General features: G+C 38.3%; 1 protein-coding gene across 1 annotated transcript; it reads left to right on the top strand.

Annotated features, from left to right (window-relative positions):
- Positions 1–683: 683 nt before the first annotated feature.
- Positions 684–5947, top strand: LOC107088464 (keratin, type II cytoskeletal 8-like). Its single transcript, XM_015380646.1, has 9 exons — positions 684–1168; positions 2712–2920; positions 3645–3705; positions 3798–3893; positions 3995–4159; positions 4852–4977; positions 5156–5376; positions 5485–5525; positions 5613–5947. Exons 1-9 carry the CDS (start codon positions 770–772, stop codon positions 5882–5884), a joined length of 1590 nt encoding a protein of 529 aa, XP_015236132.1. The 5' UTR covers positions 684–769; the 3' UTR covers positions 5885–5947.
- Positions 5948–19026: the final 13079 nt, after the last annotated feature.

Genomic DNA, 19026 nt, shown 5'->3' with positions numbered 1-19026 from the left:
GATAACAAAAAGAACTGACCGTGTTTGTTCATGATCTTGCAGATAGAGGAGGAATTCACTCACTGGATTTTTATGTAAACATATTAATTCTGCCTGATGATAAACTTGGAGTATCTGAACTCTAGAGTAATGCTGTGGGCTAATTGTAAATGCATTTATAAACTATCCAGTGTGATGCATTTATCCATCCTGCGCTTGTGTTTTGGCGTCTGTCAGGGTCTGTTTGGGGTGAGGATAAGCTGCGACAAGCAAATAGGTAAATCTGCTGTTTCCACAACTGTGAGAGGAAGGGACCTGGGACATTACACCTACCAGCCCAAGTTTCAATACCACACCTATGACATGAGGTTGGGCAGTAGAGAAGATTGATTATTCATTTTTTCTGAGATACAACTCTTTAGTATAAAATGAAAACAGTTAAAACTTGGCCAAAACTGCAAATTCAAAAATAAAAGTATGGAAAAAGCATCTATTAAAATATCAGAACAATAGACCTTTTGTGTTTTAGAAGAGAACAGTTGAGACATTTGTGGCCCTTGGGTCTTTAATTTGCTGTAAATGTGTAACATGATGTAATTTTCTTTCCTGACATTGCCTCACTTCTGCCACTCTTTGCTCCAGCCAATCGTACCTCAGTGGGGTCCCTCCCCTCCTCTGATAAATACCACTGAGGTCCAGGGAGGCTCTGTCTGTCCGACTCTTCTCCTCTGCAGAGTCTCTTCTCTTCTCCTCTCTCTCCACCTCAGTGCTAAAGACCTCCAGTGTGACCATGTCTGTCAGAGCTGTGAAGACCACCACCCTCTCCACAGTGTCGTCCTCCAGGGGCCCCTCCCAAGGATACAGCAGCCGCTCATTCTCTGGCTATGGGGGCCTTGGCGTAGGGAGTGCCAGGCAGAACTACGCCGTCCGCACCTCCTATGGAGGAGTTGGAAGCAGTGGTGCTGCTGGGGGGTTTGGGCTGAGAGGGGGTGGAGGCGATTTTGGCCATGTAGGTTTTGGTGGTGGTATGGGCAGTGAAATGGGGGCCCCAATCACTGCTGTGACTGTAAACAAGAGCCTTCTGGCTCCCCTTAATCTGGATTTCGACCCCACCATCCAGGCCATCCGTATCCAGGAAAAGGAGCAGATCAAGACCCTCAACAACCGATTTGCTTCTTTCATCGACAAGGTCAGTGTTATAGCAAATAGCAGGAATTATGAAAAAAAAGGGAAAAATTAAATTGTGGGTCCCAGTATCAAGCTGTCAGGGCATTTTCCCCCCACTAAACTTTGGGGCCATCACAAGCCCAGGCAGTTATCTCTTTTTTTCTATAAAATGTGCATTCTGTAGTCTATGATGTCTTAATTAGGTCCAATCCAAATGACTCTATTCAATAAATAAAGTTATCTATGCAAGTTACATTATTTAGTTTATCCCATTCATCTAGCTAATCTGTTAGAGCAGGACCCAATAGAAAAAAGAAGTTCTTATTCACTGCAGAAATATGAAACAATATAACGCACATTGTGTTGACCGTCCAGCTGGGAAAGATGAAGCACTCAGGAAGTACAAAGGAAATGAGTGGTTTGCAAACAAAACAGGTGATCCTCCTTAGAGGATTGCTTTGGAGAAGAAGTTTTATAACAAATATTGTGAAACAAATCTGGGGGATATTACTTGTTCTGCACAGGAGTTATTTACACATCAGAGAAATATCGTACAATAATACCCTTAGAGAATCAGACAACGTATCAGGTGTGTCTTTTATGTTCTTTCAAAGGTTAAAACACGACCCTGTTAGAGTTTTTAGCCTGAATATTTACAGATTACACAAATAAAATCTGAAAGGAGTTAAAGGAGGTTAAAAACTATCGTAGAGACAGGCATGTTTAAAAGACTGTCAGTATATCCTTGCAGCAGCAGAAACAATGCCTGTTTTGTGAGGCTGAAAGAAGGATGGATTATTTTCAGACCGTCTAAAGTAAACATGTAGGTAGTTTCTACAAACACATTTTTCTTTTTGGCTTCAAAAATGTTAGATTGCTCAGTGATTTGTCATTGTTCTATGTTGTATGTATTTAAGGAGGCACTCTGTAATCACAGGGGTTTCAAATGAAGCCTGATTTTTCTCCTTGGAGGACAAAACAAAGCTTACACTCCATTTGCTCGTCAGGCCAGTGTGAGAAAGCATAAAAATACCTATAGGATTGGGTGTCTTTCTCATGTTGACTCATCTGTATCCGGACTCCACCCAGAGTGAGGATAGTTAAAAACCAGTGATATGTTTGGCCCTTAGGACACAGGGCCACACAGTTTTGAACTCAAGAACTATGTGTATTTCTTTCTTATCTCTGTGGTTCTATCTTTGGTTGTCTCTCAGGGGTCAAACTTGTTATTGGTTTCCTTTTCACCCCTACTTCTGTTCCTTCTATATCAACCTCCATGTCACAGCTATTGTCTCTGAACTCGATGGTGGTGCAGGAATGGATCATGCTACTGTCACCATTATGCTATTTAGTGCACAGGTAAAAAAAAAAAGACTTGTTCAGAGCACAACTGCCAGATGATCTCCTTTTTGCCATCTAGATCCCCTCTGAGGGACCCGTTTCACAGAAAGCCACGTGCCAAATTTAAGGAATCTACACTTCTTTTAATTCACGTTGCTAAAAAAAAGAAAACAAACATCAATCTCTTACTTTATTATAAATTTATAAATCTCTTGGTTTTACAGGTACGCTTCCTTGAACAACAAAATAAAATGCTTGAGACCAAGTGGAAGCTTCTGCAGGAGCAGACCACATCTAAGTCAAACATCGACTCTATGTTTGAGGCGTACATCGCCAACCTTCGGAAGCAACTGGACAACTTGGGTAATGAAAAATTTAAACTGGAATCTGAACTGCACCAGACCACTGGCCAGGTGGAGGATTACAAAAACAAGTATGTAAAGTTTCAAGTTTTTAACCTTATTTGCTTCCATAAAATCCACTTACCGTAGCCTCATACAAGTTTTAGGAAATAAACCTAAAGTTTTATAACATGGGAAAAAAAAGATGCTCCATACTGATTCAGGAAATGAAGGAGCGTTTGCCAATACAGAGTCTAAGGCAGAAAAATTCATTAAAATCCACTGAATCACTTATAATATTTTGTGCATTTCACTTGCTCCATTCACAGATGTTTGCCCTTGTCTATAAACACACATTTAACCTGAACCATACACTACAGTCCTAATCATGCTAATGCTAATTTGAAATCGCTGCTCATGTAGAGCTAGTGGGTTTACTCTTTATTTTCATACAACTTGTTGATATCTACTTTTTCAATGACATTTTTTTGAGCAAGCGTTTAACAGCACAAAAACAAGGGGATATTGTAATGTAAGCTATTAGAGTGCAAAAAAAATACACTGTTAAAAATCTGATATTTTTTTTTAGAGCAACATAAATTGTTTTGCTTAGAACACAATTTTGCAAGCACAACACACAAAAATAGGCCATTTTAATAAAAAACGAGTTACCCGCATATTTAGCCCATAGAATTTTGTCATATACTATACAAGTCTGAATGTTTGTAGTTTGTTATATTCAAAGGCAGAGGATTTGGGATATGTTTATTAAGTTCATTTAAATTCTAACTGAAAGTTTCTGACTCCTTTTCTCAGGTATGAGGAAGAGATCAACAAACGCAACGAGTGTGAGAATAACTTTGTACTGATGAAGAAGGTTAGATCAAAGTTAGTTAAAAAAAAAAAACATACATTGATCTGTGCACCATTCATTCATTAAATAAATGTTGATTTTGTTATGATCTGAAGGACACAGATGCAGCCTACATGGCCAAAGTGGAGCTGGAGGCAAAATTGGACGGGCTTTCGGATGAGATTGAGTTCTTGAGACAGATCTATGATGCAGTTAAAACCTTTTTCTTACTACAAAGTTCCACTAAAAAGTCTCTGCCAAACACTAAGTTTAACTTTGATGTCATTATTTATTATCTTGTTATTGTGTGTAGGAAATTAATGAATTGCAAACTCAGATCAAGGACATATCTGTTGTGGTGGAGATGGACAACAGCCGTAATCTTGACATGGATGCCATTATCGCTGAGGTGCGGGCGCAGTATGAGGACATCGCCAACAAGAGCAGAGCGGAGGCAGAATCCTGGTACCAGAACAAGGTGATGCCTCATTATTTAAATTGTCATCTAACTAGTACTGTGCACTTGCATTGTTTTATTTGTCAGCATGACATGATTGAAATAAATGGGTAGTTTTATTCATAAACGAAAGATCCTGATTTTTTATTTGTAACAAAATCTTCTACCGAAATTAACCTTTTTAATTTCTTATTAAAAACAGGCTGTAGTACATTACAAGTAACAGATAACAGAAACATTTTCAGTCACGCTGCCACAGACCACATCTTTAAATATTTTAATCTTTAATCTACAAAGGTCTTTTGAGTTCATTTGAATGAATATATTTAAATTAGAAACTACCTCTGTTTATCGCTCAAATAAGCCATGAACATCCTTGCTTGGTTATATGTAGAAATTAATACTAGTGGTGTTTTTAACAGAACTTTTAAAATTTTTGAGGCATGAATTAAAGTCAAACGACCTTTTCTTCTTCATCTAATACAGATAAGGTCATTATTCAACGTTGAGAAAACTGATAGCAGGAATGCCAGTATTTAATCAGCAGAATGGACTCCTGTTTGCATGTCATTTCTTCCATTTTTAAAAAAAGCCTCTTGCTTAGCTTCAAACTTTGTATTTTACCTTTTAGAAGCAACAGACAAAAAAGATGTAAAGGAGAACAAGAACTTAATGAAACAGCTTCTTGTGTTGTGTGGCTCTTGTTGTTCCAGTATGCAGAGATGCAACACTCAGCTGGAAAATACGATAACGACCTGAAGTCCACCAGGGCTGAGATTGCCGACATGAACCGCAGAATAATGAGGCTTCAGTCTGAAATTGACATGGTCAAAGCACAGGTGATGATTCACATTTCAGGTGTTTCTAATCTGCTTTCTTCACTTCAATGTACTTCTGGATTCAAATTCCTTCAATTCTGGTTATTTCCCAAAATTTCAAGCTGCTCTGTTACAATTAATAAAGGCTATAAGTCAAAGTTTCCTGGCCCTCTCTCTACATATGCCTCCCCCCCAACAGAGGACCAATTTGGAAGCTCAGATTGCTGAGGCTGAGGAGCGGGGCGAGCTGGCAGTGAAGGATGCCAAGCTGCGGATCCGAGAGCTAGAGGAAGCTCTCCAGAGAGCCAAACAGGACATGGCCCTGCAGGTCCGCCAGTACCAGGAACTGATGAATGTGAAGCTGGCTCTCGACATTGAAATAGCAACGTATAAAAAACTGCTGGAAGGAGAGGAGACCAGGTAATATGCTGCTGTCAGTACATGCGTGCCCTATTGTTGTGGAAATAATAACTGCATCTACTAGATGTTGTTTTTTATTTATTATTCTGTTGCTTATGCCTTCTATAGGTTAGCAACAGGAATCAAGACCAATGTCTCCAAGCAGACCTGTAAGTCTGTGTTGTAGCATCATAAAAATAAACAGTGACAAACAACAAGATTTTGATTTCAATCCCCTTTCTCTTCTTAATATATAGCCTTTAACTTTAACTCCTTCAACCTGGAGACTTCCCGTATCCCGTCCTATGTCAGCTCTTCCTTTGATGCAATCAAGTCAAGCAATGGTTCAGTCTCTGCCCTCGAAGGCAGAGCTGTGAAGACCACAGTGACCACGACGGAAACAGTGGTGAGCAAGGCTGAGGAGAAGAAGGAGGAGGAGGAAAATCAAGGAGCAGCAGAGGAACTCCCTGCTGCAGAGAAGGTGGAGGAGGAGAAGGTGGAGCCTGAAGCTGAGGCTGTAGCTGAATAGTGATGTGATTTATTTCCAGTTTTGATCTAGGTGATTTAAAATAAAGCACATCTTCCCATCATATTGTCTGCTTCTTTAGCTCCTCCTTAAATAAAGTGATGTTCTAATGAACATGCCTTTTTTCTGATATCTTAAAAAGTTAATTTATTACAGGTCATTTCAATCTGAATAATCACACGGAAAGCAAAAGAAAATTAGAAGAACTTTATTTGATACAATCATTTTAAAACTTTGGTGCTCACACCTCGTCAGGAAACATTAGTGCAGAATTTTATTTTAACATGCATAATCAGGTGTATGAGAACAGGGCTTGGTAGCAGACTGAGATGTGGATTTAAAGACCTTTTAAGATGAATTCTGAATGCTGATTGGGCTTTGAGGAGGTGTGGTTTAAAGCTAATTGGTTTGCGTAAGAGGCAGAGAGCCTCTGATGATGAGAGCAGGTAGTTGAGTTTCTTCAGTTGCACTTCCGCCTAAGCTAAATTTACTTAAAAGGTAAAACTTATTGTTTAAATTGATTCACATAGAGGGCATATATAAATTTTACTTGTATTTGTATTCTTCTGCTTATCTGGGAGTCAAGGGTCAGCAGTCTCAGTAGAGATGCTCAGACTTCCCTTTTCCCTGATATGTCCTCTACATACTTTAAGGGAAGCCTGAGGTATTCCAGGGCCAGCCGGAAGACATATGCTTGCTCTGAATACCTCAAATTGTAGCTCCTACTCCCTGTTCCTATCTCCTATTCCTTCACTTTTCAAGGGGTCAACAGCTAGAACCCTATTTCGGGTAGGAAAGGAAAAACATCATACATGTTATTGAAAGTGTCCTTCAAAACACCCAAGATCCCTTTGCAAAAAACTAAAAGAGCTTAGGGCAATCACTGGAGGTAAGCAGTGTTTAACAGGTGAGTTTTTAAGCCTTGATTTAAACTGCACCTTTAACTTCTCTGTGATCAGATTGCACTGGCACTCTTAGGCCAGCAGAGGGCGATGCTAGAAAGCATAGCTGTCATGAGATTTGGATTCTTTCTGCATTGATTTAAAAAGCAACACAAGATCCAATAATGAAACACAATTTACAACTTTTTCAGCAACAAACTCAGTTTTCACTGCAATGGATAATTACTTAGCATTCAGTTTTATTCTCAGTCATTGCAGCAAAAGCACTAAAAAATGTTTTATCTTGGTGCCACTTCACTGAAAAGAAAAATGAAAACATTTGCATCAAGCATGGTGGCATTTTCATAATATCAGAGTATGTTTTGGCAACACAAAAACAAATATATTCTTATCTTGCTAATATAGTGAGGACAATATGTTGATTTGCACGGATTAAATAGATTTCAGTCACTTTGACCCCTTCCTATGCTCTAACCCAGACAATAACCCTAAACCTAACCATTACCAATGCATATAGAGATAACTTCCCTCCATGGAGACCAGTGAAGTGGTCTCCACAAGTACATGTAAGTACCCACGATGTACCGTATTTTCCCATACACTGTCCCCACAGGGTAACAAAAACAAATCCAAACACACAAGCCAGTTAACTGCTAACACAAACAGAAAGAGAAACCTTAATGAATTGATGCGAAGGATGCAATCAATGTTTTTTCTTTTCCTGAAAACACCTGATGAGTCCCAGCTTGTCTTTGCCTCTGCTGCATGTCACCTTCAGGAGTTTCTGTTTGAACCAACCTCAACAATTGGTCGTATGTTTTTATCACATCTTTTAAGGGTGATATCTCTTAAAACATGTAATAACAAGTTATCAAACATGTAGGCTAATTTCTGCAGAAACATGACACTTGTGAATCAGGGGTTGGGCAAATGTGATCAAATGAAATTCAGGATTCAGGAGCAGAAACCATCTCACTTCCAGTAAAAAGGAAACACAATACGTAAATCAAGGAACAGGTTCGGACATGATAATGGGTGATGGCGCCCCACCCGACGTTAGACAACCTCCCATGTATTCTGAAAGAGAAAACGTCCTTTATCCCACCCACCTTTTAGCTTTCTTAATACAACACTGACACACACAGGGACAGATGCAAGCATGTTCGCGTTTGAACAAAAAAACAATGACCTAATCGAGCAAAAATGACACCACAGAGAGGGCACGTAGTCCGCAGAGGGAACATATTGGCAGCAGTATTTCAATCTGACCTAAGATGACACCAACAGCTAAAAATAAGTATTTTTTTCATCTAAGGAGGCAAAACTTACAGGAATAAAAAAGGTCTTGTGAAAGATGCCTTCACACATGAATACAGCCGGGCACGCCCGATGGGTCACCAGATGATCAAATTACTAACACAATGAGAAAGAAACGGACACACTCACTGTCAGACGGTTACTTTCTTTTTTCATTGTACTGAACAATAGAGAACAAGTAAAAAAAGTCAAATGATTACACAAAGATGATAAAAAATAAAAATAAAGTGCACAAGTCCTCTTTTGATTCTGATTCCTTTTATTTTATTAAGTGTTTTTTTTCTTGTTATAAGCTTTCGTTGTTTTTCCCACCCATTGTGTGTCTAAACTTCAAATGGAAAAGGCCTAATGTAATAATAACTTACAGTATACAGATGTATCTTCCCTAGGAATACTTTGGCTTCCTCCCAAAAACATGGATGTTTGGTTAAAGGACAATTGTTAATCTTAAAAACAAGATTTATGAGGTTAGTACACTGTAGAATCCTTACCTGTAATTTCTAGTAGGCTTTTTCAAAAGTACATAAATCTTTGGAGTGCTGTGAGCTAATAAGCAAGTGTGACGTATAGCATCTGTTTTAGTTGGCTGCAGAAATTGAAAATGACTCCAACAGAAAGAAGTTGTTTAATAGGATGCAATGTTTACAGTTTATATACAGGGTACATTTCCACAGCAGAGCCAGTGAATGGAGCGATGAGCTCATTTCTGCCTATTCACATTTCTTCAGTAAGTCGTGCGTTGAGGAGAGGATCTTTAATCGTGAAGGCCAAGGGTGTAGCTGGGGTGGTTGGAGGAGTTGAAGACTCCTAAGTAGGAATTTCCAGTAGCATTTGGAACAGTAGCACATGAAAAGCAGAGTGAAACTTTGGAGCTTAGACAGATCATCCAGAATATTTAGATATGCTTGTTATACTCTTTGTTTGAACAATTTTGTGTAAAACCAGCAGCTGATTCCTTGATAAAGGTTGCTACAGGAATAATCAGACATGCAAATCAAATCATCCATGTTCATCGTTGCTGGACCCGAGCATGATATTTCCTGGTTATTTCCTAAAGTGAATAAATCCCCTTCTAAAAATACTTGATCTACAAATATGCAAATGATGGTGACCCATTGGAAAATATTCATAATAAGTTATTATTTTCATACAAAAGCATTAAGGAAGACAATGAGAAACTCATTGAAGTCTAAATAAGTAGAGGATGCAACACCAGGTCCCTAAGACCCACAAATTAAATAAACAAAAAAAAAATTCAATGCACTGCAGGTGAGGCAATTACAAAGTAAACTGAGGTTGGCTGATAATGACACTGGAATCGAGGTGTTAAAGCAAGAGCTGAACCATGTTTTATTGCACGTAACAATAAAACATAGAGAACAAAATGTGCAAAATTAGTCAAGATAAACAGTAACATATATATATATATATAGTTCTGATACTGTTGCGTCTAATATTTACCCCCTAAAACAGGGAGACTGGGCATAAAACAGTTCCAAACGTATTTATAATCTTTCATCCAAACTTGCCTAGTTTGACTAACACTTACTGACAGTACCTGTTGGGGTTCTGCTTTGTACGCCCATTGATAAATCAAGTTCTGCATTCAGAATCTTGCATCTCCTTGCAAATATTGAATCATACTTTTTGTTTAGCAACGTGAGTCATTCATTCACTCAGCAGCTTTTCTAACTGTTGTGTGTTCTGCCCATTCGAAAAAGCGTTCTACTTCACACACACTCATATGCTAAACTTACATTGTGCAAACTCCACCTTGCTACAACTATACTTAACTTAGAATTACTAGTTTTGGTTACTCTGAACTGATAGTGAGAGTTGTTTTTGATGTATTTACGGCTCAGTTAGAAGTAGAAAGAGAGAAGTTCTCAAACAAATTTGAATAATTATAAGGTAAAGCGAAGTAAACAATATTAAAGATATTTCACTTTAAGCCAAAGGTTTTGTAGATTGTAAGGTATCTGTTTTACCCTTATGGTGCCCATTGTATACAATGTGCCTCTGTGGAGCTGCAGTGTATACAGGAATTCTCTACAGAGCAAATATATCCACGCCTGAATGAGAAAGAAAGAGTTAACGCCTTTCTGTCTGTTTCACTAAGAGGTTGTAGAGTTTGTAATGTAGTAACACTATGCTTAGTCATGAAGATTTACCAGATCTAGGTTTAACCTGAAGGCTTCGGGCAGAAGCTGATAAAAAAAACAGTGTTTAGAAACAAACGCAGAATCTTGTCACATTAAAGCTTAAAATCTATATTTATTTTAGTTTATGCTAAACATTAGCACAAAAGGTTTTCAAAGGAATTTAGGGCTGAATTTTTTTAGGGCCCAGAAAAATGTAATCCATAGCATACATTTTAGTGCTGGCTGTATGTTAAGGGAGGAGGTTTTGTTGAAACGCTACTATGGCAGCAAAAAAATTTGCAGCATCTGCATTCATCCATCATCCCATGTACTCCAAGCATCTTTAACATCATTGCTAAAAAAGGACTCCAGCATGGGAAGAAGAAGCTGGAATGTCATTGTAGAAGATACAATTATGTTTTGTTTGCACGCTGTAATATTTCTGGACCAAACATGTATCACTATGGAAACAGCACACTCAGGGTGATGCTTCATTTGAACTTTCCAGCCTAAATAGCAGTGCAGAAAGTTTATTTCAACTGTTTGTTGCTTCCTTTCAATAAAACTTTTGCTTTTTTTCACCCTGTCATAAAGTCTACATTTGAAAATTATCTAGTTTAACAGATCCTTCCATCTGAGTTGTAGACTTTTGCAGCTCTTCACAGTTACTTTGGGCCTGTGGGCTACTTCTCATAATGATTGGCTTTCTAATTGGTAGATTTGCAGTACAGTCATCCTCTTTTCTATTTTTTTGGACTGTTTGGGCAATCTATTTTGTCATGTTTGAAGCTTGACATATTTGTTATTTAAAAAAAACAAAAAAACAGTCCAATAAAACTTTGGCACTGCTTTATCCCTGACCTGTCTGTCACATTCTGTGGTTTTCATGACACTCTTTGTTCAGTAAAGTTCGCAAACAGACCTTGCCAGCCTATCCTGATCAACTGGGTTTATACTGGGAAGAAACGGCAGACAAGTGGACTCTAGGTACCAGTTAGATGCCTTCTGAAAGAAATTGCTCAAACTGGATTTTATTCAGTGGTATATTGGTAAATAAAAAAAAAAAGAATACCAACTTTTCAGATGTCTCCTTTACACTGAGTTTATTTCTGTCAATTTCCAGAGACCAAATGAGGATAGCAGGAAGTCAGTACCTTTCAAAATAAGAGAAGGGGCTGCCTGGATGTATGAACTGATTCCTCAACACACCCTTTGTGGATTTCCCCAAGGCAAAATTTGCAAGGAATGACAAAGCAGATATGGAAGGTGGCCAGTGAGAACCAAGTGTTATCTTCTGCCAGACAAAAGTGCACTTTGGATTGGTCTATCTTTGAAGCAATATATATATGAGCAAACATCTGAATTGTGAGAAAACAAACAATGGAACTTGGATTGCATCTAATAAATTAGCTTTCTGGTGCAAAACTGTGCGATTGCATTTTCCAAAACAAACCTGATAGGAACTCCAGCCTTAATCTTAAATGGATAGGATTTGCTACTGACCACAGAAATGCATCTGTGAATGTGCAGCCAGACGTGCAGAGCATCATAAGGTAAATCAGATTTTAGTCTGCATGTGAACTTAACATATAGAGGAGAAAGGCTTTTTTTCTCATCATTAATCCTTCCACTGATATCAAAGCTCTTATAAAGGGTGATTTACAGATACAGGTTAAGGCTGAAAGTGAATATTCCAGAATAAAAGACTATCTCTATGTTTTTTTTGTTCTTCTTTTTTTATTAGGTTATGCAAACACAGAAGCATTTAACTGACACACCTCTGCATTCTTAAGGTAAAAAGGTATGCATGAGAAAACTACACAAATGAAACCTATGCAGCTTCTATTTATGCATCTCCAAATAACAAAGATAAAGAGTAAAGCATAGATGCATAGGTTACCTACTTGCAGATTACATTAGCAAAATTACAGGAGACTGAGCAGCTGTAAAAGTAGCTTGATGACATTTTTTTTAACTTGATTGAAAACTCAATATCATCGTATATCTTCCTTACCATTAGGACCTTTTAACAGCTACAGTATGGAGGCACGCCCTGTCAGATCACACAAAAGATAAGAAGCATAATTGGTGCTGTGCTGATGCAGCTGACAAGTCAGTCCTGTTGTCAGATGTGGTTTGACCAGAGAGACTCTGCCCCCCATGTCTGCAGGGGCTAAATACCTTCAGTTAGTGTTAGTGGAAAATGACAGATGACAGTGCAGTTATACCACAGAGCCCCTTTGTGATCAGTCGGCATTGTTAAAACAGCAAGCTTTCCATATTTGTCAGAAACCAAACACTAAATGCTTGGAATGGTTAAGAGGGGTGCAACTAGGTGTGAATAACACAAAGTGACATTCTGGCTATCACACCTTAATTTGTTTAGTCCAATTTAACTTTTCAGCTTGCGACGGTAACATATTAATCTGTTCCAGACAGATCCTTTCCCTGTTGTTGTTTAGATAGAATTATATGCAGCATTTTGTTCCTTTCGTGCAGCAATTGAGACAATGCAAAACATGTTTTATACGGTCAGTTTACTACTCTAACGCTTTAAGAGTTCTTATTTGCAGGATGTGCTAAGTTAAGTGCTTTCTAAACTACTTCAAACTAATCCTCAGGTAGTATGGTGAGAAAAAATTATCAAGTTACTTTCAGCCTTGTTCAGTTTGCACTGCATCTTTAAATTGGGATCTTAATTGAAAAATGCAAAAGGTGTTTTTATGCTTTAATGACCTACAGCCTACCTTACTGTTTTTAATTTTTTCTGATAAAACTTGTTTTTGCTTTTTTTTTTTCATATGCACCTTAGCTATTTTCTATTTTGATTACTTTTTTTTTAGATTTGATCACGTCAGCGCAGCATTTCATTCTCTTGTCCAACCTGTTTCCATGTTGGAACATTATGAACCTTTTGCTTGCAGGGAAAATGCCGTCCTCTGCAGAGTATCAATGGAAGAGTCAAACTATTAATGCAGTAAATTCTTTCATTCAGTGTGTTTGAAGGACAAGAAAGACACCTGATCAAGGCATGCACAGATACATAACATCTTCTGGATGTGCAGAATCTGATCTATCGGGTGTTGGTCGTCTCCACCCCAAACCTGCAGTAGAATTCCAACCTGTTTCTCAAGCCGAGGAATACAACTTCTTTTTTTTCTTTACCCTCTTTTTCTTTTTTGGTTTGAATCCCTTTGGCTGTGTTGCAGGGATTATCCTTAAATATCACACAGACAAGTTTTAAGTGTGACAAATTGTACCAATTGAATGTATTGCCTCTGGTAAAGGTTTGGTGTACTTAGACAATTAATCCTGACAGTTTATACGACTAAATCATCCCACCGCAGGAAAAAGCTCATGAACCAACATGTCTACCTGATGCCATTTACTATTTATTGCTGCCAGTCAGTTGCAGATGAAGGTTAAATTTTATGTTAGCTGCTTAATGACTGGATGTTATAGGCCCTTCGCGTTGTACTACATGATATCAATACATAAAAAATGAAATCAATGCCAAAAATGAGAAGCATCATAAGACAGGGTTTCTATTTGATGAGTCTGCACTGATTCACCGCTGCAGGGGGTTAGCTTTCAACTATATAGGGCAATTGTAAGGCTTGAGGAGTTAGGCTTAAATTGTGCAACTCAAGCTTAACATGCAACGGAAAAATCCCAAGCATTGGAAAAATCATGCATAGACATAATAAGCATTAATTAAAGCAAATTGTAGATCAGTATTTGCATACAAACAAACACAACATAATAAACACAAAATATTTTCACCTTTTCACATTTTGCAGAATTATAATCGCAAACCGTATAAAACATTACATAGGGCAGAACAATGAAGTTGCGTACAGTATAACTGTAAAAATGGAAGGAAAGATATCATTTTTCATTCTTTTTTTTTAACCAAACCAAAAATATTGCAAATGGCAACTGGCAAAAAGAAAGTCAAAAAAAGCTGTTTAAAGGTATAGAGGACGATCTTTGTTTTCCAGGTGGATCATCTAAATAAGTGGTCCTCATAATTGTCAATCATTCTGGTGATGTGTTTACGTAAGACCGTTCTTTGAACTTGTCCCGTTAGCTGTATTTTTCTGGAGACGTATACCTATCTGTGGGGAGCTATGGTTTCCGACAGTCATTGAAGCTCACCTTTCTCACTGCGGTTCTTTGAAAATGGCCGAGGGTCATAAGAGAAAAATTGTCTACGAAGTGTATAAGAAGAAAAGACCGGCCTCAGAAGAGGCAGATGTATCCAGGTAAGCTCCCCTTGCAAAGCATTATGGGATTTGCTGCCACGGCGGCCCCACTGTTGCCAGAGGCTGTCGCTAACCGACAGCAGCGACTAATAACAAAGATGGCGCAGGCATTGTGTGCTGAAAAGGAGTTGCGTGACCAACTGAGTAAAAAGTGATCATCTGTCCGAACGGTCAGTTAAGTGAGTTCTTTATAAAGTCCTTGCTAGTGATTGAGGAATTTAGGTGTTAGGGAGGACGTTCTGGCACAGTAAGCTTGTATGAGCTATGAGAAAAACTACTTTTAGACAGAGTGTGCACGAGGAGAAATGGGCTCTTGCATGCTCTCGCACACACATTTTTTTTAAAAGTGGAGGTGGCGGGCCTTAAAAAATTTGTGAAAATCCTCCACATAACCGTTAAGGAAAGTCACTAAAAGTCACAATTGTAATTTGTGATAGGCAACCCAGTGATCACGGCAGATGTTTGGAAAAAGGTGTTCTTTTTAGGGTTTTAGGGTTTAGTTGTAAAACACTGTGGGCCTGGATGTATATATATATATATTATACAAAGAGCAACAGTAAAAGGCGGCCCCATCCAGGAAACACACAGCGAGGCAGACGAGCTCTGAGCCAGCTCCCATGTCAGAGGATTAAGAGAGCACATCCAGCCAGTCACAGTGAGACAAATAGGACTACACTGAAAATTTGTCAGATCTCCAACATCTATAAACAAAGGTGTTGATGGCAGCAGCAAAGCTCATATTTCTCTCCAGGATGGTGTCACAGCCAAACAGGAACAGACGAGCCGAAGCTACTATGGGAAGAAGCAGAGAGAGCATAACTTTAGAGAGTGATAAATGATGACTGATTGATGAATCATGCTTTACTGCCTGCTTTTCAGATAATCGACATTTAGAAGTGCCATGCAGTTTTGCACATGTTTAAAATGAAAAGGTAACACACACAAACTAGTCTATGTTTTTAATTATCATAAATATCATTGTGTAAAGTATCAGACCAAGGACCCAAAATTTAACCAGAAGCAGTGGTAGGCTGTTAAAAGCTCTATTCACTGAGCTCTGCAAGCAAAGCAGGGAAAACATCAGCATCGGGGTCACGAATCTTTGGAGAGGAGAGATCACGTTAGTGGCTGAAATATCCTTAGGTTTTAATGGAGAAAATTCAGAAAAAAATCCCAAGGGAGGAAAGGGGAGTAGAAGTGGGCTCCCTTTAGGAAATCTCAGACAGAGGCATGGGCCGGCAGTGATGTCACTGTCACAGGAAATTTCAAATTTCCAAGGGAGAGACTGGGTCCAGGAACATAAACAGGTTCTGATCCAATAAAAATGAGTTGAGCAGAAGGATCAAAGGAGGAGACTAAAACCTGGAGTCAGGGCCCAGAGAGAGGGGTCAGACACATGGAGGCAGAATCAGGATCACATACAAGGGGTGAGGAGGCTGAAACAAGGTCAATGTCTAGAGATCAAAAGGCTTTATACGTTCCAGCAAGAGTAAGGAAGCTGTGAGGCAGAAACAGGGTCAGAATCAGATATTCAGGCTGAGAAGGAAAGCTGGACATTTACAAGCCGAGAGCTTTCAATAATCTAGCACTGTCAACAAGTTTGAGGCCTGCTTATAAAGCCTGGGAGATGGCCTGAACTAAAACAGAATATAATTAAGCAACAAATTCAAATTCAACAGAAAAGAGTTTTAAAATACCTTTAACTACACTGGCACTTCAGAACATAGTAAGTTCTCCTAGGTTTTCCTTTACTTTTTTTTATTCCTCGTCAACAGGGTGTTCACTTTATCTGTCGTTTTAGCTTTGAAAAACAGACAGCAGACATTACACTGTTACAAACAGACATTACAAATTTTACTATTTCTTTAAAGTTCGGTTTTAACTACCCTTAACCCTTTCTGGGGCACTCAGTGAAAAACTTTGAAAATCTAAATTTCCAGGACAAGACCTTATTACCTTTGTAACATTAAAAAAATATGGATACTTTGATGGCAAAATGAATGTCAATATACATAATAACAAGAAATGTCAACTTGCCCGAACATATATAAAAATAAATAACAATGGTGCTTCTATAAGAAATTCATGAGAAACACTCTGAGAGTGAAAGAAACACATTTGATTGGTCCAACATAACCTTAGAGGCATTAATGCTGATACTGGTACTTACATTTTTTAGTTTATAAACCTAAATATAACTAGGATTATTAACTTTTCAATTGACTTTTTAATATATCATTCAAGTAGTCATCTAATTGGTCAATTGCCAAAATAAGAAGTACAGCCATGTAGCAGGATCTTTCATGAATGGCTGGATTTAAATCCTGTGCTTCTAAACCTCACTGAGGGATGGGTTTGGGGATCTGTAAGGGGTATGCAAGTTATCAAAAGCGGTAACTTTAAACAAAGGTTTTTATTTAGTAAAACAATTGCTGATAAGCAGCAAACTGCTGGCATCCTGTTGGCAGAACGAAGGGTAGGACAAGTTAATAATTTCCTACTATCAAGCTTGCATCCTGGAAGAATGAGACTTAAAGAGTGGGTGGCTCCAAGACACGTTCTACTGTACCTTTCCCTCTACCTGTTCAAACAAGCCAGAAAGCAGGCATGTGTTAAGCAGTGTGTTCAAAAAACATTTGCTGAAAACTTGATGAAAAATAAATATGAAATCCATCCTATTTACCAAATTTTAAATCACACTAACTTCTATTCACTTACCATAGAGGGAAGAAACTACCCCAATGAACTCACAGAGCTCTAAACCTTTTTTTTTTCTTTTTTTTTATGCATTTCCCCCCAATTGATCAGGAAGTTGTTTTTCTTTTGCGATCCTAAATGAAGGGTAAAGTAAAGAAATCCCTTAAGGAAAAAAAGTTCCTGAATTTGGCCCCAACAGTAACAGAAGTGTCCCAATAAATTACTGTCCAGTCACGTCTTGGTTACCTATGAACAAAACACACATAGAGAAACACCATAAACCACAATAAAGGAATTACAGAGATTATGAGAGCACAGACAGCCTGGTGGTTGCTAGGCAGTGCAAACACCAACATATGTCTCTGAAATGTGTGAAAGGAATATCCTCTGTGTAAGTGTGTGCCATTTTTATTAACATTACACTCAGTCAGGTGTTGTGTTATTGCTTTATGTTACTTTATCATACAGGTAGCGGTATAAGATTTAATACTTCCTCAACCCTGGGAAATGTGAAAGTTGAATGCTTACAAGTACGTTTCAGTCTGAATCTTTAACAAATGGTGAGTATGATTGTTTTTAAGACCTTAAGAATAGGACACCCAGTTGCAACATCAAACAGGTTTCACTGCTTATGAGAGTATAATCAGCCGCTGTGTTGACTGACCAGCTACTACGTAACCACACCTTTGCAACTTTTTTTTTCTCTTTTGGGTCGATTGTAAAAGCTTGTCTGTTTCAGTGAACCTGAAGTGTATTTAGTGGGTTTTACATGTAGTAGCTATTCATTTAGGATAAACGAGAATGCAGCCCTTCCTGTAACAGAAAATGAGGGCTCCTCTACTGCTTAAATATGCTTCCCCTAAAATTTTACTTCAAAAACATTAGTTTTTGTATACTCTGCTTATTTTTAACCAAGTTGGCTAGGAAATCTTGAATGTTAATAGCTAAATCTTGCAACTATAGAAATTCTAAAAAAAAAAGGCAAATGCCCAATTAAAACATGCTAAAAGCAGCCATATCATGATTTCTGATCATGGTAACTCTTTTTTTCTAATTATTACCAAACTCTAAAAAAAGGGAGAGGTTTGCAATCACCCAGTTAGCCAAGTTTCTACAAACAACCCACTGTTTTTTTTAACACTTTCCTCCTTTTCTTCTAGAGTTTTCTTTCAGGAAAGACCATAAGAGAATTTCCTCCAGATGTTGACCTAACTTTCAGCACATTTGCCAGAGAAGCATTTGCTAAATATTACTTAAACTTTCCAGTATCTGTATGCGGAGGGACAACGGAGGTGCTGATGAGGCAAGATGTCGGACATACGGTGCATTTTCAGCCGTGCTTTTTTTTTTTTGTGACTCACTTTTACAATCTTGCTTTATATCACAAATATTCTGCAAACTTCACAAAAAGTTCTTATGGAAACACCTGCAACTGGCCTCACCCTGTTATAAACCACTCCATAGTGTACGTTGGGGCTGTGTCTTATTTTCTTTAACATAGTTTCTATCATATATTGTATAAAAATCTTTCCCTGATACACTGTGAATAGGTGCAAAAAATATTTGATTCCAAGAGGGATAAGACTCAAAGAGCACTTGGAATACAGTACAAACAGTTGTGTTCAATGAAGTGGAAGATAAAGCTCTGTTAAGGCGGGTTTAAAGGAAGCCTCTGATTGGTCAATTCTACATCCGCTTTACACTTTGCATATTTCCTGTTTGGTACCAAATGGCAGAAACTCTGGCTGTAGTGCCGTCCACAACACCTGGCACAATTCTGACACTATTCCAAAAACCGTGCAGGACACTACATAGTTTGTAGC

Source organism: Cyprinodon variegatus, unplaced genomic scaffold (assembly GCF_000732505.1).
Source record: "Cyprinodon variegatus isolate N-32 unplaced genomic scaffold, C_variegatus-1.0 Scaffold219, whole genome shotgun sequence".
Taxonomy (NCBI): domain Eukaryota; kingdom Metazoa; phylum Chordata; class Actinopteri; order Cyprinodontiformes; family Cyprinodontidae; genus Cyprinodon; species Cyprinodon variegatus.
Note: the sequence above shows the minus strand (reverse complement) of the source record. Positions and strands in the feature narration are given on the sequence as shown.